Source organism: Monodelphis domestica, chromosome 1 (assembly GCF_027887165.1).
Source record: "Monodelphis domestica isolate mMonDom1 chromosome 1, mMonDom1.pri, whole genome shotgun sequence".
Lineage (NCBI taxonomy): Eukaryota > Metazoa > Chordata > Mammalia > Didelphimorphia > Didelphidae > Monodelphis > Monodelphis domestica.
The window spans coordinates 465,091,409-465,112,625 of NC_077227.1; the positions used below are offsets into that span (position 1 = coordinate 465,091,409).

Genomic DNA, 21,217 nt, shown 5'->3' on the forward strand with positions numbered 1-21,217 from the left:
CAGGCCAGGTTTTCACGTGTCTCTGAAATTCATTGGTGGGTCTACCGGAGCTTGTCAACTCCAGTCATGGGTTCATTTCCTAGAGTTGTAGAAATATAGCCAGTGTTTCTGAGCCAGTGTTTCCCCCTAAACTTCCCAATAAGGTAAAGATCCAGAGTAAATTTTGTCGGCATCCTCTTCCTCCCTCTTTCCCTCACACACTGAGTGAGTGGTTACAGAATTCCTGCATCGAGAGCTTTTTTATGAGAAGTCCAGAGAGGATTTTCTCCTCTGGACAGGCCTCTAGTCCCATACGATCCATTTCCAAAAAACACTGTGGTCGGGTGGGAAAAGGGGAAAAGTATGCTTCTATTGCCCATTGTCTAGTTTTCAACTGCCTTTCCTGACCTTTCACAGATAAAAACGTGGTTGTATATTATTGGCGGTGGTAGCTGGTGTTCTAGAAACTTGGAAGTGGTACTCCCTTAGGGTCTACATGATATTATGGTATCAGCTGACTGCATGGACAGGGTGGATGCTCAAAGGGTATGGGCACCTTCCAATAAGCTGAAGACCAGGCCAGTGGTCTAGGGCGATGGCTTCCTCCATATGTGTTCTCTTTATTCCTTCCTTTCCACCACTTAAGCCTACCCCTGAGCTGATGCTACAGAGAAGAGAACAGAGAACAGAGAGACCCCACACCAGAGTACAAGCTTGCCATTCAGCTGGGCCAGAGTCCGGGGTGCACCTCTGCATGGGACCAAAACAGAGGACAGTTGGCTTGGTGGGGGAGGTGGCAGGGTTTAAGAGGAGGAAAGGGGAGGGGAGGAGAGGACAAAAAGGATCTTTTAAAAGGCAAGGTAAGGTGGTTCCATTTCAGCCAAAAAGGGAAAGGAAATGAAAAGCAGTTGGCATCAGGTCTGGACTTTTTTCTTTGTCTCCTCTTTGAATCTCAAGAAGAGATGGGTTTGAGACCACCTCTCCTTTCCTTCCTCCTCAGGTGGAAGTTGGTGTTCCTTTCATCCTCAACTCACTTTTGAAAAATCCAGTGGGAAAGAGATTCTGCTCTTCCTCCACCCCTCCCCAAATACAGCTTAAGGCAAAATTTTGGCAAAGCAAAATCTATATAAGGCCGCATGATTGGGGCAGGGGGAGGAGGTTGCAAATCTTTATCAACTGAAAAAAAAAAGGTCATCAGTAAAATGAGGATCAGTTGGATTGCTTCCAGATCTTGGGACTCCCCTCCCGCTCCCTCCCCCTGAACCTCGCAGAGAAAAGAGGGAAAAAAGAAAAAGAAAAACTCAAAAGTTTTTTGTTTCATCAAGTCTGTTTCGAGCGAGTAACTGAAACTCAGATCATAACCAGAGAAGGGAAAAGAGAGAGGGGAAAAACCAAAGGCTGAAAGTGGAAATGAAAAGGGATTGTGTGTTTTTGCTTTGTTCCTCCTCCTCTCCCCACCGCCCTTTCTCCTGCTCCTTAAAAAGCAGGTGATGAGGAAACCCCAGGTGAGGTCTTCCCTGGAACTTTTAGCACAGTGTAATCCGTCCCACTGGAGAAGGTAGAATGGTTGCATTTTTTGTTGAATGACTAAAAAGTGCATTTCGACTTTGTTTTGATCATTATTATTATTATCTGTTTGTCTTAAACTAGCAGATCAGAGCGTGTTCTCCTCCCATTCGGTGCCAGGACCCCTGCTCGTTACCGGTATTTGGGAGGAATCACCACAAGGGGCTGCCCATCCTTCGGCCTCCACATGAGGACTTGAGCATCATTGGCATTCGGTTTGACAAGGGCACTAGGTGGTATTGGCTCATTCTTACTCAGGATCTGGGGCTGCTCTTGGGCAGTTGGCTCCCGGAGCTTGGCACGTTGTCCCAAGGGCCTGTTGGGGTTCACCTCGATGTTCAGCTGCATCCTCCAATGGAGAGTCTGAAGGATTACCATGTCGTTGGTGGCGGTGTTGGTGGCCACCAGCCAGGTGGTGAAGCTCTGATCTCGGTAGATGCTGGTCAGTTTGGCCACGTTGCTCTCGCTGACCGGCACTGCCCACGTGACACTGGGGTAGAAATTGTCGTTCATGCTGATGATAAACTTGGAGTCTCTTTTGGTGGGACCCACAATGGTGCAAGTCTCTGTGGTGTTACCATACCAAGGGTAGTTCACCCCATCTGAGTCACTGATGGCCTGGATCTTCCCTGTTTGAAGGTCTGGGAGCTCCCAGCTGGACCTGGAAATTAGGATTATCAATTAATTATTTATCCAAACAATTCACTGATTTTAGGATTTCACTCTAGAGTGTTCTGATCTGTAAATATTTCTATTCTTCCCATGTAGATTTAGACTGCCAGACCCTACCTCTCTGGCCCCTTTTCCTCAGGATCATCTTCAAAATCAAGCTAATAGGGAACAGAGCTAGGTGGTTCAGTGGTCTGAGAGGCCAGGCCTAGGGAACAGAAGGTCCTAGGTTCAAATCTGGCCTCAGATGCTTCCTAGCTGTGGGACCCTGGGTGAGTCACTTAAACCCCATCGCCCAGCCTTTGGAACCAGTGTACAGTATTGATTCAAAGACAGAATGTCAGTCAAAAAAAAATCAGTCTAATAGCGTGCCATGGTCATAATGCCAGATCCAAGAAGCTGCTGGGGGTCTTGGTCTCAGCCATGGTTATATTACTTAATTATTTCCCCATCCCTAGCCAGAAGATGGTAACAATGACCCCTGGCTCTGGGCTGGGATGAGAAAAGTCTCTTCACAATTAGAAAAGAACCTTGCAGAGGGCAAGCACTGGGCAAGAAGTAGAGGGCAAATGAAATAGGAATGGTTCCCCTTACCTTCTTGGCTTTTTTTCCCCCACCAAGAAAGGCAACATGGCCTCGGGCAGATTTGGAGGTAAACCATATTGGAAACCCTGGGGAGCACTCTGGGGAAGGGGGAATCTCCACGCTTTTTGAAATTATTGTACATGTGATTTCCCCCTCCTGTTCCTATATTTGTGCTGCCTGCCCTGCTGCTTCCAGCACATTCCAACAAACTTGTTAGGTCCTGTATGGCCTTGCTCTGGGCTCTGCATGTCCTCCAATGGGCGATGTTACCCCTCAGTTTGTTCATCTGTAAAATGGTGCGGTTGGACTGTTGTCTAAGGTCCCTTTCCAGCGCTAAATCCATATGCCTCATCCCAAAGCATGGAGTCTCTGGCCTGCGGAGTTTAAGGTCTGTGGCCAGGTAATGGGCTAGAGGCTGAGGAGACGTCAAAGAAAGGCAAAAAACAGTCCGTCCCTGCCTTCAAGGAGCTTACAATCGAAGGGCCCCAAATGGATTTCCTCCTATTCAGAAATTCAGACTGTCTCTCCAAGAGGGAGCCCGGGCAGATCACAGGCCACTGTTTCTGAAGGCTGCCCTCCTCCCACAGAGGCGGGTAAGCTTCTTGAGGGTAGGAACGGTCTCCCTGGTCTTGGCACCCGTCTCCCCCTACTGGCACCTAGTAGGCGCTCGATAAGTGATTTTTAGCTCCACTTTCATCCACAGCAAGGAAACCCTCTTGGTTTTTTTCTTTCCCTCGACCTGAAGCCCTGGTTATGGCCATGCTTAATCCCAGGGCGTTCGGCCCAGCTCTCACACAGCCTCCGGTGCCAGGCCTGACACTGCTCTGCTGGGGGGTCCTAGTCCCCAGGCGCTTACTGCTGCTGTGCGTTAGCCCAGCTCCCTCACCACGAGAAGCCCTCTCGTCTCCCGGCATGCTCGGCTGCTGATCTGCTCCTCCGAGCAGCTGGGAAAGTGCCCCTGGAGGAGCGAGAATGCTGCCGATGCCTGCTCACATCGCACAGACAAGGATTCTAGGGTGTATAAAAGGGGCAGAGCTGCTCTTGGTCTTCCGATCACAAGGTCATTTGGAGCCAGGGGCAGGGGCGTGCTGATCAATGTTTAACAACCTGCTCTCCGGAGGAAAAAAATGTCTACATGACAAACATCTAAATTGAATTGGCATTAACATTTTTTCTTTCTCTTTCTTAAGACAAACAATAAAGGAAACCCTGATTTTAGGCCACGACTAGGTATAAATGCTTCAAATGAATTTTCTAAAAACCCTCACCTTCCATCTTGGAATCAATACTATGTATTGGTTCAAAGGCAGAAGAGCAGTAGGCACCTGGATCCATTGACTGTGATTTCCCACTGGGATGCTAAATGTCACCATTAGCAATTTTCATCTTTAAAACCCTTTCCTTCCACATTAGAATTAATACCAAGTATTGGTTCCAAGGCAGAAGAACCGTAAGAGTTATGCAATCAGAGTTAAGTGACTTGCCCAGGGTCACACAGCTAGGAAGTGTCTAAATGAAGATTTGAACCCACAACCTCCCATCTCTAGGCCTGGCTCTCAATCTGCTGAGCCACCCAGCTGCCCCCTTCAAATGAAAATTTAACAATTGGGTTCCTAGGCTTGTAAGAGCTAAATACAGGACCCACAAAGTAGTTCAGAGGTTAGAAAGCCAGGCCTGGAGATGGGAAGACCTGGATTTAAATCTGGCCTCAGACACTTCGACTGTGTGACCCTGAGAGCCTAGCCCTTACCATTGTTCTGCCCTGAAACTGAAAGACAGAACAACGTAAGGGTATTTTTAAAAAGAAAAGAAAAGAAAAGAAAAAAGAGCTGATCCCAGTACCCTCCTGGAGGGACGTTCTCAAGAGCATCTGTTTTACAGATGAGGAAACCAAGGTCTCCAGTAGAAGACAGACAGCCAGGTGGGTGGTAGCAGACTCGGGCCCAGAGCCCAGACCGTCCATCTTCCACCACATGGGCTCTCCTCCTGACATTAATTCGGATGTGTAAGGCCCAGGTCCAGACCAAGAAGCATCCCGGAGAAGTCCCCGCCAAGCTCTGTACGAATCAGCAGAGCTTCACATGGTCCCTCTCTCAGTTGGTGTCACTCTGACATAATTCTGGTGTGAGTAAAGGGGAAGCAGGGACATGAAAAATCAGAGCGGCCCTTTGGCCAGGCTGCTTTGTTTTTCTGAAAATGCTTGCTGATAGCTCAAGGGCCGGCCTTCCTAGAAGCCTATCTCATCAGTGACCTTGCTGGGCTAGCGTTTAAGCCACTCCATCTCCCCTGCGCGTGTCTGAAGTGAAAGCAGCTGGCCACCCTGACCTCGTTTCTGCAAACCCCCCCCCAACATCTGGGGACTGCTGCCTAAGCACACCGCAATACCACCTGACACACTGCCCCCCCCCCAGGGGCAGGGTAGGAGCAAGGGAAATCAGAGCAGCTTGGCAGATAATCCAGCCCCCCCCTCCACCCCCCCAAAGTGGGTGCTTGCCCTAAGCCCAAAGGCTTCCTTCCTGGGTCTGCGCTACCCATTTCAAAGAAGTCATTTTGTATTTCAACAGCCTCCAGAATTGGGGGGCATTTTAAAAAAACAATCCGTGCCACATCTTCAGCCCCTCTTGTGCCTTTTACCCTTGTTTGGAAGGATCCTAATGGGGGGGGGGGGCTGTGAACTTCTTTGGGAAAATATTTTGAGAATAGAAATTGGTTTCCTTTGTAATCTTACCCATTTTATCACGATATACATTGACAAACAATATTCTGAGAAGTCCATAGACTTCACGTGACCAAAAAAAGGTCAATATCAAGAATCCCTGTTTTAAAGGAACAAGAGAATAAACAGAAGGAAAAGTTTTAAAATAACTTTTTTTTTTCCTGGTTTTGACCTCGGTTTGACTTCGAAATAGCTGCACCGGATCTTGTTTCTAAGGTGTTGGGCTGGGAAACCGAGACAGAACTTTTAACCAAACCCCTTCAGTGTATTTTTTGCCAACACCTGACTTTGGGGTTTTCCTTCACATAAACCTGAAAATATGGCAGATTTTTCCGTTGTAGTACCCCAGTGCCCAGTGAAAGAGGAAACAGAAGCAGCAGCCGCCCAGGCAAGCACTATTTCTCAATACTGCTTCATATACAACTGTCAGAATGGCTTGGAAATAGCCTTCCTCGTCCATTCTCCCAGAGGGAGTCATATTTTAAGAACATCAGAAATGTCACCCTGGATCAGCCCCCTGGCCTATTCAACCGAGCATTCTCTCTGTTGGGAGCCCTGAGGGACTGTTTTCAAGCAGGAGAGGACAGCGTCCTCCTATGATGTCAGACTCCTGAGGTTACCAGTGAGCGAGGTCAGAGGTTGCACAGGCAATAAGAAGAGGACCTGTTTTGGCACCGGCACACCAGAGTTTGAATTCCATTTCTGCTGCCTATTATAATGACTTTGGACAAGACACTTACTTTTTAAAAATTTCCTCTACTGTAAAAGATTGCTGTTTGGGTCTCTACGTGATCTCTACAGGCCCTTTCCTGCATTTATCTGAAGACCTTTTCAATGTGTTCGTATTTACAACTTCTATCACCTTTTGAAGTAATATAGGTTTCCCAAGATTCCTGCCCCTTGGCTATAGTAGGATGGCTTTTGCCTGCCCTTAATCTTCCTCTTTCAAGCTTCAAGGGGCACCCCCTTTGGTCTGGAATTTGGTGAACCCCATATTCATATCTTTAAGTCCTCCCTGCCTGGATTGACTCTGATCCTCTTTCTTTCTCCCATGTCTTTCATTTTTCCATTCTGAAAAGACAATCCTTTTCCATTTTCTACTACAACCTAGGCAAGCCAAAAAAGAATATTAATTTAATTTCCCTTATCTTCCTCTCCTTTTATCCTCTACCTGGGGCAGAACCTGGATGAACTGCAAGGAATGTCCAACAGGAGCTGTTTAAAAGAGATGCTTCCCCAGCAACCTCTGCTACCCCACTTGACTCCCCTGATCCTTAGAGCCTTGAAGACTAGAGTCAATCCTCTAGGGGTTCCAAAGTCAGGAAGACAAAGGGCCTCTCTTCAGTTGGCCAATACTGGGGACGTGGCCCCTTCTAAGAGTCATGTCTCTACACTGGAAGTTAAGAGAATTGGGGAATCTTTGGAACTGAAATCGACTTCCAAGAAGCCCACTTCTCAGATTTCAGCTGTCCATGAACAACCACAACTACTCAAGTTAAGTTTCCCATCATAAGATGAACTATTCCTGTGGCCACCAAAAGTCATAGTGAATCCCTGACTCTCAGATTCCATCTGACATCTTTCATCTTCCTGTCAATACAAGCTGGTTTACCAACTTACCTTCTGTCTTAGAATTAAGACTAAGTAGCAGTTCCAAAGCAGAAGAGTGGTAAAGGCTAGGCAGTTGAGGTTGACTTACCCAGGGTCACACAACTAGGAAGTGCATGAGGTCAGATTTGAACCCAGGACCTCCCACCTCTAATCAAGGAGCACCTAGCTGTGGTTGCTGCATAAGCTTTTAGAGCTGGAAGGAATAACCATAGAGGGCATTGAATCCAACCCTCCTTTATCTATTCAACACATCTGAAGTCCTTAGCTGAACCAGGAGTGCTCCTTGAAGAATTAGGAGTGTCACAGATACCCCTTCTACCACAGAAAGACTTTTGGATAGGCATGTCCCTGATGAGATAAACTGAGTCTCCCCTTCTGATTCTAGAGCTCAGGACTTCTCCGGTGGTTATTTTCTACCCAACAGCAGCGGCTCCGACCCAAAGAACAATCTATTCCCACAACCCCTGGAAAAACCTCTAAGCAGATGACTCAGGAGGGCTGCGAGTCATAAGGTCCCCAAAAGCCTATTTTCCGAGGAGTCTAGAGATAATAGGATCAGAGAGGGGAAGCGGAAAGGGACCCTAGAGGTTGCGGAGGCCAGCCTCCTGATTTTACCAAGGAGGAAACTGAAGTTGAAAGAGGCTAAGTGACGTGACTCACCCGGTCAAACAGCTTCTGAGGGTCTGAGGCAGAATTTAACCTCGGTTTTCTCACCCCTCAATCCACTATACCACCCTGCCTTTATGATGTAGGCTGGGCATTGTTACAAAACACGATGATAATTTACCACCCCATCCCCAAAGGTCTATCTGGAAAGACGCCAGGAAGACAAAGGGCCTCTCTTCGGTTGGCCAATACTGGGGACGTGGCCCCTTCTAAGAGTCGTGTCTCTACACTGTGGAAGTCAGGAGAATTGGGGAATCTTTGGAACTGAAAGCGACTTCCAAGATCAGAGTGTAACCCCCTAATTTTATGGCCCAAAGAACATTATGCTTTCAGCCTTAGTGAGGAACGCTTGTCCCGAGAAAGAAGACGTGGCCTGGCTGGATCTTCCAGCTCAATCCTGTAAGCCTACTGTCCCCAGGAAAGGGGGAAGCCCCTCCTGGTCAACAGAATTAGAATCTACCTACCATGGAAAGAGCCCCACTGGATTTGGAGTTACAGGACACGAGTTCAAAAGCTGGCACAGCTATTAGACTACTGTTTGACCTGAGTAAATCTTTTATACTCAGTTTCTGTACCCATAAAGGGATGGGCTTGGCTTAGATGACCTCAAAGGTCCCTTCCAACTCTAAAATCTAGGATTCTACAATCTGTGGGCAGATGTTAAAAAGAGAAGCACCAAATGTGAATGATCCCAAGCGCTTGCCTTTTTCTTTAGCCTGTGTTCCAGGATCAGAGCTGGGAAACCCTAGACTGGGTCTAGGCCCTCTGCCTTCACCCCACTGGACAATTAGTGGTCTCCTGACAGGAGAAAGGGGGGCACCAGGGGCAAAAAAAGGGTTTATTTAAAAGTTTCTTCAATTGACAGTTCAAATTCCCTTCCAGACAGGGCTGGGCAACTTCCCTAAACCAGGCCAGGCAGCCTGCCATGACAGCAGCATTTTCTGGAACAGACTCCTTCTGATCCCAGCTCTGCCACTAACTAGCTCAGTGACCATGGGCCAGTCAGATCACTCCTCTGGACCTTGCTTTCCTCCTCTATAAAATGACTAAATTATAAATGGTCTCAAAGGCCCCATTCAAGTTGTCAAGTTCTATGATTGCTCAGTAACCCTGAAGATGCAAAAGAATGCAGGCTGCCCCAAAACTTATAGCCTTCCTAGATATTCTGGCCCTGCTTCTAGGTCTCTTTATTTTTTTTTAACCCTTACCTCCCATCTTGGAATCAATACTGTGTATTGGTCCCAAGGCAGAAGAGTGGTAAGGGCTAGGCAATGGGGGTTAAGTGACTTGCCCAGGGTCACACAACTGGGAAGTGTCTGAAGCCAGATTTGAACCCAGAACCTTCCATCTCTAGGTCTGGCTCTCAATCCACTGAGCTACCCAGCTGCCCCACTCTCAGTCCCTTTTCATTCTACTTGTTCCTGGTTTGACCTGAAAAGAAAGCATTTCTTTAGGAAAAATAAATGTCTCAAAGATGAAGCTTGAGCCCGAGTTATTCTGTGTTCAGCTTTCTGTTCAGTTCTTTCTTCCTATCAACCCCTGCTCCATCCCATATTCCTGGACCTCTGGGGTCTGAAGACATATGGTCCAGAGCTGATATCCTGAGAGAGAAGCAGTTACATGACAAGGCAACATTCCCCCACCTTCTGCAGCTGGGAGTAGAAGATATGGGCTGTTGACATTCTGACTAGGGTCAAGCCTATTGGGATTTCTCATTGGGCCCTACTGTCTCCAACATTCTCTCAGCACTTCCTCAAACTCAGGAGGTTTGAAACAGGGCTCCCTCCCATACACACTCTACCCCAGCTGGGGCCTTGCCTTTGTGGGGCCTGCCTTCCTCCTCTAGAGAGGAAGTGTGAGCCTGAATTGTTCTCTGCACAGGCACACGTTTCAGGAAGAGACTCCACAGTCAGGGTGGGACTTCCCTCCCCTTGGCCATCGCTGGTGAACAGCTGGAGATCACCAAGTCTCTTCTGTCATCATAACAGGAGAGGATAAGTCCCGGGGCATCTCCTCACTGAGCTTCTCCCTTCTTTGGCTAGAAATTCCCCTTCCCTCTATAGACACAGGCACAAACACAGCACACCTCCTCTTTCACAGCATGGAATAGCAGAGCTAAAAGGGACCTCAAAGAGAATTTACAGACCAAGAAATGGGGGACCCGAGGGATTAAGAGAATTTCCCAAGGTTATACTTCTTGGCTTGATGACACTGAAAACTTAAGGAACCTAAATACCTAACTAAGACATCACCCTCCCCCCTCATCCTTCCTCACTGTTAGGCCTGTGACCTCAAGCTAAGACCTCAGGAAAAGGGCTAGCAGCAGCCGGTGTCACTGTATCTCCCACACAGGGAAGAACTTGTGACTTATCATTTCAAAGGCTTCTCTGTGGAGATGACAGGTGGCGGGTGCAGAATTGCGGAGGACGAGGTTGTGGAGGCAGGTGTCTTGAAAATGAACAGTTGATGGGGGCTCCAAGCTTTTAAAGTAATGTGGGTTGGACCCAAAATTGTATTGAATCCATTTAATCTGGCATCAAGAGATTTACTCTCCATTTCACAGATCTCCTTACCTGAAAATGTAATTTCTTGTTATCAATTACTACCATTTTGCTTATTGCCGAGTTCTAGAACATGGACCATCAGATGTGGAAGAAACTTTGGCACATCTCATGTTAGAAATGGAAGGGGCTTTAAAATACAGAATGTCACACTTTGAAGAGAACTTAGAGCCTCCCACATCAGAACAGGAAGGGCCTTAGAATCAAGAATGCCACAACTGGAAGAGAATTTAGAACATCCCATATCAGAACAGGAAGGATCCTTAGAATCAAGAATGTCACAGATGGAAGAGAATTTAGAAACATCCCAAACAGGAAGGGTCTTAGAATAAGGAATGTCACAGATGGAAGAAAATTTAGAAACATCCCAAACAGGAAGGGTCTTAGAATAAGGAATGTCACAGATGGAAGAAAATTTAGAAATATCCCAAACAGGAAAGGTCTTAGAATCAAGAATGTCACAGATGGAAGAGAATTTAGAACATCCCATATCAGAACAGGAAGGGTCCTTAGAATCAAGAATGTTACTGCTGGAAGAGAATTTAGAAACATCCCAAACAGGAAGAGTCTTAGTATCAAGAATGTCACAGATGAAAGAGAACATCCCATATCAGAACAGGAAGGGGCCTTAGAATCAAGAATGTTACAGCTGAAGGAAAATTTAGAACATCCTACATCAGAACAGGAGGGGTCCTTAGAATCAAGAATGTTACTGCTGGAAGAGAATTTAGAAACATCCCAAACAGGAAGGGTCTTAGAATAAGGAATGTCACAGCTGGAAGAGAATTTAGAACATCCCGCATCAGAACAGGAGGGGTCCTTAGAATCAAGAATGTTACTGCTGGAAGAGAATTTAGAAACATCCCAAACGGAAGGGTCTTAGAATCAAGAATGTCACAGCTGGAAGAGAATTTGGAACTGAGGCCATAGAATGTCAGCTCTAGATGGCAATTTAGGACAAAATGCCAGATATATTAAAACATACACCATTGGAGCTAGATGGGACCTTAGCGATCACTAGTCCAAGTCTCTCACTGGAGACATTGGCCCAAGGTCACAAACGGTGACGTGTCAGAGTATGGAAATCAGCCAGAACCCAGGCTTCTACTGATTCCCAGTATATTTCTTCTTCCTGTTAAATGTTTCTTTATATTAAATCAGAGATTAATTTTTATAAGGGACAGTCTTATTTAGGTACTGTGAACAGAATCATTATTTCTAATAATATACAATTACAAAGAACAAATATCTCACCTCAAGTATAAAAATTAGGTCTGATCACCAGTTCATTGAATGCAGTTATATTGCCACAAGAAGCACCATTTATTCACGTCTTTAGACAACTACTACTAAACAGATAAATTTTGAACAGATTTCCAGTCCGTTTCACAGCCTAATGAGCTGGAGAACCTGGGACGGGGAACCAAGAAGACTCAACTTCCAATCTTTGCTTTGCTATTCTCTGCCAAGGGATGGTCCTACCCAACCACAAGTCACTGAAGCTTTGTGGGTCTGTTTGCTCATCTGTAAAATCAAGGGACTGGACAATTTCTAAGGTCAGCTCTAAATCCTGGGATCCTAGGAAGTGTTATTCCAAATAAGCCATCTCCTCTTTAAGTGAAGACATCAAATGATATTAACATGTAAAATGCTTTGTAATAAGTGTGTCCAGTGGGATAGCATGACATTATATATATGTACCTATAGCTAGACTAATAGTGTGTAGATGCCTATATCTGCACAATTGAACACACAATAATAAGCACACATCCACAAATCCAGCCTCAGACACTGGACGATTATGGGCAAATCACTTAACCTTCTTGGTTGCCTCAAGTTTCTTCCTCTATAAAATGGGAATAATGATAACCCCAGGGTCATTTCAAGGATCAAATGAGATCATCATAGAGTGATTAGCACAGGGCCTGGCACACATAGTAAGCACTATATAAATGTTATTATTTCTATAAATGTATACATACAATGTATATAAATTTCTATAAATGTATGTAGATGTATAAATATGTACACTCATGAGTACACATGCAAATTTATATTGCATACCTAATAAGTGTATTGTACAGATATACATGTGTATAAATGTGTGTAAATGTGTGCCATCTTCAGGTTCATTATGCAATTTATTTAAATATGTATACACAATTCAAATATATATACATGTACACAGACACAAACAAAATATGCAAGTTATCCCACTACACACAATTTGCAAAACTTTCCCCTCTCAATTGATAGCTCCTGCGCTTCCATAAAAGGGGAGAGACTCACCTGGAATAAACCTGAACATATCCTAGCATCCCCATTCACACTTGTGGAAATATAAGCTATTATTAGCCATTTAATAGAACTATGTTCCTTCCAAAGGGTCTCAGACTGTCCTCTTGCTCTCCTGTCCCCTGGGCTGCCCCTTCTCACCCCCAATCAGAGGGAAAGGGAAAACCAGACCCAGAGTTGGATGTTCTGGATGACAGACAACGTCTGTCTTCCAAGTGCTGTAGTTTTGTACTAGGGCCAGCTTTGAAAGAAGGGAAATGTCTGGGGAAGATGGGAGAAGAAGGCAAGAGATTCGAAGTTTAAAACTCCCTGCAGTGGGCTTTGGGTGAAAAAGCATGGGCCTACGCTGGTAGAAAAGAGGAAGTTTAGGGAGTATCAGCAGTTTTCATGTTCTTAATACTGTAGTTTGAACCATGGCATTCTAAGGACTTTCACAAGAGTAAGACACACCCCACCACCCTCAACACACTATATCCTCTCTGACAATAACAACCCCACTTCTGAGCCTGGGAGATGAACTTAGGGACTAAAGCATCTATCTGCCCAAGGTCAGGCAAGACTCAAATTCATGTCCTTCAACTCCCAGATTTTGACTCCAAACCCATGCCACACCTTGATTTAATTTAGAATTATCTCATTTTAAATCTAAGAAGAACCTTAGCCACCTTTTGTTTTTACAGATGAAGAAACTGAGGCCCAGAAATAAAGCAATAACTAATTAACCCTAGGTATCCTAACTAGTTAGTTAGCAGGGTCAGAATTGGAACCTTGATCTTCTTGTCTGGTCTGGAGATTTTTCCCCTTATAACCAACTACTTTGTAAGTGTCATATATCTTACTAAAAACAAGTCACTCCACAAATATTCTTCCCAGTATTTTCCCACCAAATGTCAGTATGCTTCAGAATTCAGAGGTCCCTTCTGGCATATCTCAATGCATTCCTCCAGGCTTGAGGAAAGAGAATTTGGTCCTAAACCCCCTGGAAAACCTTCATTTATTGACAATTGCTTGGGAGGACTCAGAAAGTACAATAAATCCTTATGGGTTTAAGTTTTCAGAGGAAAATTCCACATAAGACTAAATTCTATAGAACTCCTTCTTTCCTTCTTAGAATTGGGGTGGGGGATCAGCACAGAACCTGAAATGAATTAATCATTAGGCAGTGTTGTTTTTCTAATCATTGTTTTTTGAGAGTTGAGAGGTTTCAGACTAGATGTTACCAACAACTGCATTTAAGTCCCAACAAATTCCTTCTTTACTTAGATAAGAATTATAATCTCTCCACTTTGTCTTACCATGATCAGTTCCTGCTTCTTTTAAAACTTCAAAATTATTAATAAAGATGCCAAGGGATTTGATTTTCCCAGCCTCTCCTCCCTAACTAATCCTTCTTTATTTACCAGTTGTCTATGATATATTAAAACTGGCGCAAAGTTCCAGCTTGGGGAGAAATCCTGCTTTCTTTTCAGGTTTCTGTTTCTGTACATTAGGAAAGGGGCTCTGCACAGGGAGGAGGTAAAGGGGGAAGCAAAAGTTCCTCCCTCTCGCAACAACAGCTAACTGATTTGTGTCTGTCAGGGCCAGCCTTCTCAGTGCCCCTGTCCTTGCCCTATCTATCTATCTATCTATCTATCTATCTATCTATCTATCTATCTATCTATCTATCTATCTACCAAACCTCCTTCCTTTCCACTGGCTCTCTCAAAAGGTGGCTGCCACACTTGGAAAAGGTTATTTTAGGCTACTGGGTAGAGGTGCCCACATAGTTGTGAGTTTCTACCAATCACATGACCTCTAAGGTTCCTTCTAGCTTTCAGATCCTGCAATTCTAATCACATTCATATTCCCTAGGACTCCTTTTTGTCCCTCTCCTTATTGTTACAGAAACACCTGGCATTTGCAATATAGCCCTTTAAGGTGGACAAAGCATAGTACTTAAATTATGTCATTTGACCTTCGAAACACTTTATGAGGTAGGCACTACATTGTTATCCTCTTTTTTGGGGGGGCAGATGAGGGAAACTGGGGCAGTTCTGTTTGGGTGACTTGTCCATGATTATTTGGTAAGGAAGTGTGAAATTCAAATCCAGATGTCTCCTAATTCTAAGTCTAGAGTTCTCCCCATTGTACCACACTTCTTCCTTTTCCTCTATTGTTGTCTTTCCAGTCTTTCCTGGGGCAGGAAAAACTTTCTCTTTGGGAAGTAGGGACCCAAAGGAGGACAGCTTCACTTAGCTCCAGATCCACGTTGCTTGGTTCTGTCAAAATACCCAGAAAGGAAGCTCCTAGAATCTAAGCCTTGCTTATGCCTAGCAGGAGCAAATCTGGCAGGGCAGAATTTCTGAAATCAGAGTGGATACCAGGAAGACAGTGGGCTCCTATAGCTAGCTGTGGGACTCCTAAGAACCAGCAGATGCTCCAAACTCTGAATCAAACTTGAGCCTTTCTGGCACTTAGGAAAGGTTCTCGGGTTAAAGTGGCCTTCCTCCTCCAGGGGGGAAAGCTATAAATGCTGTAGAAATTCAGTTCCTAAATACCACTTGGAAAAGAAAAGGGTAAGTCAATCAAGACCACTTATTAGGGATTGGAAGTCTTGAATGCAGTGCATTTCCTTAGCCACCAATGGGGATGTAAACATAATAGAAAGTCAAGATGTATCACACCAACTAGATAAACATTTGAAAAGGGCTTTGGTAAACCCAGTCAGTAATCCCTCCAAAGTGACCACATTCCCCTTCCTTCACAGCTATAGGGAAGGGCTCCCCGCTATTATATGGAGATGGGATGTCCTAATGTCCACTATGTAACTTGTGTTACCCCTGACCAGCACTGGCACCTCTGCAGTAAGGCAGTTTGTTTGCAGCACCCAAGAGGTCGTGGTCAGAATGTTCCTTTGCTTTCTCAGCATCTTGCTAGGGAGGACAGGAGAGGGACCCATGGGACAGCAGAAACTATAAAGCCCAAGCCCCAAAAGGACAAAAATCTGGAATTCGTAGGCCAATCCATTCCTGAGACTCTGGAAATTCTCCTTGGAGTTTTAGAACCTTTAAGGTCGCCAGGCTCCCCTGATGAGATGGCAAGGTTCTATGACATATTGGATACTCTCTCTGCCCCTTACATAAGGAACGGAAACCCAGTTTCTCTCCTCCCTAGGCTACTCAAACCACAGGATAGATAGTTGACCTAATAGGCCAGATTCGCAAGCTTCATCTCCCCCCCAAAATGTTCCTTCTAACCCATTCCCCTGCCCCTCCCCCACCTCTATCTAGGGTACCCACCCGGAAGCCCAGAGAACTTCGGTTTTCAGAAGTACTCACATGCCCTGCTCCCCATAGTGGTTGTAAAACTCCATGTGGCTGCACGCTTGAATCCAGCCAACGATCCAGGTCTCCTTCTTAGGTATGGGCGGAACGACCACCTGGGCCGAGGCGCGGAAGTGTGGTGTCCTGTAGCGGAGAACCACGCTAGACGACTCATCGATGCTGGTGGGGATGGGGTCTATAGAAGCTTTCACATCAATCACCGAAATACTTTCTCGGAAAATTTTGGATTTGCTGCTGATGCTCTGAATACAGCCCATGGCATACAGTACCAGTTTAATTTCTAGGAAATGCCAACAGTCCCAGGGAAGACTAGGCATTGAAATGATAGTTGCTGCTAGATCCAATACAGATCTTCCTATTTCGAAATCTCAAGACTGATATCCATAGGATAGAAAATTCGAGTAGAGGGGCCTTTTCATATCAGTGTCTTTAGCCCGTTTATAAATAAGGATTTTGCTGCATTTCAGGAGCAAAGGGGCCTCTCTTCTTTCTTGAACAGTGGGCGAAATCTCGGATATTCTTTGGGTTTTTTTTTTTAAGTTTGGAGTTCAATAAATAATCATGTTGCTTTGATATCTCCAGTCCTTCCTTGTGCTTCACTCAACGGGAAACACAGGTTGGATACTTTCCCTTGATTCTTTGGATGAAGGAGAATGCTGACAGACACATAAATAAGGAAGGCTATGTACCGTCCACGCTCCTGCCACCCTTTCTGCAGAAAAATCTACTTCCTTCTCTCTTTACACACGCTCTCTTTCACACACACAGTGACAGTAATAAATTAAATAGCAGTTTCTGTTAAATCAGGAAAGAAAAACAAGACACCTCCAGATTAGCGATGATTTGAGGCTTCCAGAAGCCCAAAGATGAGCTTAGGGTTGTTCCCAAGCCTGCAATCAATATCCCAAGAAATAAACTCCGAAGGAAGAGCAGCAGTAGTTGTGGCTCACACTCTTTGGTGGCCCTGGTTTGCTTTAAGCAGAAGAGGGAGGGGTGGGGGCGAAAGAAAGCACCACCTCAGAGAGAGGAAAAAAAAAAGCTATTTCCGATCTTCGGAGCGGGGATCTAACAGTTTCCTACATTGCCGCACGTTGTTGATCGCTTTGCAACTCGCTCTCTTCCCCCCTAGGGCTGGTGGACGCAGGCTGCACTCCTCCTCCCTCAGTGATCTGACTCTCCCCGTCTCGTCTCCCGTGGCTCTCAGCCGCTGTCCTACTCGGGTGTCTCGCTTCGTCCCCCTGTTCGCTGGTGCGAGGACCTGGCTGAGATGAAGGGAGGGATAAGGCTTAAAGGCCCTTCTTAAAGTTAGGCTGAACTTTCGGGTGGGGGTGGGGAGGGAGCGTAGGTAGGCAATGTGTGTTGGGGGCGTCGGGGGGTGTTGAGCGGCTCCGCTGTTTCCCTGGCTGCTGAGCTGAAACTGCAGCTCTGGTCAATTTCATCATTCACCAACCCCCTCCCCCCTCCCCTCCCCCCACCCCTACCCCCACCCAGTCAAAATCAGCCTCGGGCTCTCGATCACCAGCGAATAATCGCCGACCGTGACATCTTTGCTGACACCCACCTGGCCTGGGGAGGGGGCGGGGGAGGGGGCGCTGCCGGCCAGCTCGCTGCCTCCCGGATCCCCGCAGGTCCTCAGCCCTCCCCGGTGGTCCTCCTCGGGGGCCAGGGCTCTCGCCGCTCAGGCTGACACTGCTGCAGTCGGCAGCGTGTCACTTCCCCCCCGCCGGCTCTGGCGCTCGCTGGCTGGCAGACTGAGATCTAGCCTTCACCAGCGGCTCCTCCTTCCTCCGCCTCCTCCTCGTCTTCAGCAGCCCGGTCCGTGGTTCATCCGTAGGGGATCTCTTCTGCCGGCTTCCACCCCGGCGCAGGAAGAGGGCGCCCAGCATAGATTGCCCCACGCCCGATATTATTCTCCTTGGCTTCCCCTCCACTCGCACCCCCCACTCCTGCGGGCTCAGGTTCACCGTCCTATTTGTGTGTCCGTCTGCCTCCGGCTTAGCCTCTATCGGGGGAACTTGGGCGCACACATCGCCAAGGGAGAATCGCCGCCGACTCACCTGCCCCCTCCAGCAGGTTCCAAATTTTGGCACCCCAGCGGTTTTGCCTTCCGATGCCCCTTGCCCCTGCAACGGGCGGACAAGAGAGCTACTAGTTCATAGCATTTGCCCGCCAATGCCACCCCGACCACTCTTTCCCCCCCTCCACACCCGAAGCTGGACTCGGACACTGGTAGCAGGGTTAGGGTCCTCTTGCGAGACAAACGTGGGGGCAGCGAAGCTTGAGGAGCCCAGCCTCTCTAGCTTTCGGGGGGCTTCTCGGGGTGGGCTCGGTTGGGAGCGATGGGGGTGTTAATTTTGGCTTGATTTTCCCTTGAATCCCCGAATCTCATTTATTTTATAAATCATTGTATCAAGTATGTGCTGTCAGCTTCGTGGTCGCGGCCGCTGCCTTCTAGCTCAAGAAAGTCTCCTTGCCTGCCTCAGTTTCTGCTGCGGCACCCGAAAGACAACCAGGTCAAACTTTGCAGAAACTCATCCCCCCCCCCACCCCCCTAGTGCCCGCCTGTCCCTGGCATTCTCCCGCAGCCCAGCTGTTCCTGCAGGCTCTCCCGATAGGCAGCGCTCCCTGTGACCGCCTCTCTAGCCAACCCCAACCCAATTGCTGCATTCCGGGCTCCCTACCTCTCTTCTTCCCCCCCCCCCCCCCCCCTCGTAATTCTCCCTCTCCCTTTCTCGCTCCCTTTCTCTCGAGCTGCAGCTGATAGAGCTAAACCTCTCGGTAAAAAAACGACATTTCCTTTTCGCCATCCCCAGGAATTCTGGGTAGTGTAGTTTGTTTAGGTTGGTGAGGAGGGCAGGTGGTGGGCTTGCTTCTCTCACCCCTGCACCACCCCATTCCCCCTTGCTATTTGGAGGAGAGAGAGGTTTCTTTTCGGAGGTGTGGGCTTCTTCCATCTCTTTACTTCGGGTTCGGAGAACACCTTTAACCGGGAGCGGGATGGGAGGGGGGTGGTGGGACGAGAACAAACGTGACAACATCTCTGGTTCTCCGGGTCTGCCTTGGGCTGTGTGTTGGGATGGGGATGGATTTCTTTCAACGCAAACCGTGCATTGTAACGACAGGACCAAGAAAGGGGCCTCCTTTAAACTGGGAATAAAAACAGGATGGAGAGAACCTTTGGTTATTGAGACCGGTACAACAGTAGCAGCATCATGTTCCTGAAGGGAAAGAGGGGCCGGGGACAGATTCTTTCTTTGAAGGTATACTTTCTAACCTAAAAACCTACTGAGTGGAAGCTTTGTTTTTTTTTTCCCCAACTCTGAGTCATAGCCACATTATGAGTATGGGTATCGAGTGAGTCTAACTCAGCTTTAGAAGCCTGGAGATAAAAAGGGTATATGCCGCTAAGGTTAACTGAATTTCCCAAGTGGAGTTTCATCTCCACAGCCCTAGTGATAGCACAAAGAACCGCCGCCAAAGCCCAGGTGGTTTGTGATGTCACCAGAACCAGGCGATGTAATTATAGCCTGGGGGCCATTTCCTGTGGTAAGAACCGCTCTGCTAGCTCATCTGGTTACACGCATTGCAGTGAGCCGAGTAGGTCATTTCATAGTAAGGAACGAATCAAAAGGCGAATCTGGTTTTGATGTTTTTGTAGGGGGCGGGGGGAGGAGGGGGAGAAGGAAGATTTGAGCAAGCATGTGTGACCTTGGGCTAGTCATTTCCCTCCGGGACTCTATGACGGGACTGAATTTGGATTATCTTAAAGTTCCCTTCCATTCCTAACACTCTGTGTTCTCTGATTCTAGAAATGAGGAGGAGTGGAAGTTGGAACCATCAAACTAGGTTTATTTATAGGCTGACTCATCTCAAACCAGTCTCATTTAAAACCACAGAGGAATGTCTTAAATGTTGTTCCCCAACTTCCCCCATCAACCCTCATCAACACCCAGTGTTCACTGGAATACTTCTCCTATGATCCACATTATCGGCAAACCTTAGGGATCAGATTCCCCTTTGTAATTCTTTGAACACCTACAGTGGCCAGTTCATTCAAATGGGGATTGTTTATCCTAACCCTAGGGCAACTTGCTATCCCTGGATAGAGCTCTGGGTTGGAGTCAGGAAGATAGGAATTCAAATATGACCTCAGACACTAACTGTGTGACCTTGGACAAGTCACTTAACTTTGTTTGCCTTGGTTTCTTATCTGTAAAATGAGCTGGAGAAAGAAATGGCACAAACTATTAGTTGTTTGCCAAGAAAACCCCAAATGGAATCATGAAGAATAGAACACATGAAGAGCAGAACTGAAACAACTCAACAAATCCTAACCTATTTTCCCAAAAGGAGACAGTTAATCCCCCCCCCCCTCCCCACAAGTGAAGTAATACAAGGTTTCAAAGTTGTCCTTAGAAATAGGGTATTGATTCTTTGGTTTCCAGTAGGGAAAATCTCAAAATAATGCAACTGAAATTAATTCCCTGTGGTAGAACCAGAAACAGTTGAACTGCCTCAATTCCTATTTCACCAATTAAGCTGTTTTTGAGCACTCTTTAACAGTTCCAGTCAATCCTTCCATCCATAAGCATTGGAGTCCTTGACCCTGTCCTGCCTTTTGATATCTCTTGTATTGTTACTGAACTTTTTGTGTACTTTTAACTTTTTAACTCTAGTTTCTGGAGGATAGTGTCCCATCAAGTTGTCTTTGTATCCCATCAAGTATGCCTTTTGCTCAATGAATATTTGCTGAATGAATAAATGTATCCATGCTATCTCATTTATGCTGAGAATTTCACTAAAATGTGATTTTCTCAGGATCACGTTAGAACTCTATTTGTATGCCCCCAAAGTCACTAATTTGACCTATCAACAACTCTTTGAGGCCTATGCCCCCAAAGAGATCAACTAAAGAAGAAAAATGCCTATATGTTCAAAAATATTTACAGCAGTCCTTTTTGTGGTATCAAAGAACTGGAAACCAAGGCAATCCTTTCAATTGGGGAATGGCTGAAGAAATTATGGTATTTTTATGAAGTAGAATACTCTTCTGCCATAAGAAATGACAATGTGAATAAGTTTAGAGAAGCCTAGGAAGAAACATAAACTGATGCAAATTGAAGTGAGAAAAACCAGAACCATTTATACATTAACAACATTATAAAGATAAACCATTTCAATAGATTTAATTAAGTCTAACCAATGCAATAATTAACTATGATTTCAGAGGACTGATACCCTTTGCT

The 21,217-nt window shown here is 46.3% G+C and overlaps 1 protein-coding gene across 1 annotated transcript; it reads right to left on the reverse strand.

Moving 5' to 3' along the window:
* Positions 1-1,585: 1,585 nt before the first annotated feature.
* On the reverse strand, positions 1,586-17,418 carry FAM78A (family with sequence similarity 78 member A). The gene is made up of 2 exons (XM_001370080.5): positions 15,966-17,418; positions 1,586-2,206 (listed from the first exon to the last, which is right to left on the reverse strand). The coding sequence occupies exons 1-2, from the start codon at positions 16,286-16,288 to the stop codon at positions 1,678-1,680; spliced, it is 852 nt and encodes a 283-aa protein (XP_001370117.1). The 5' UTR covers positions 16,289-17,418; the 3' UTR covers positions 1,586-1,677.
* Positions 17,419-21,217: the final 3,799 nt, after the last annotated feature.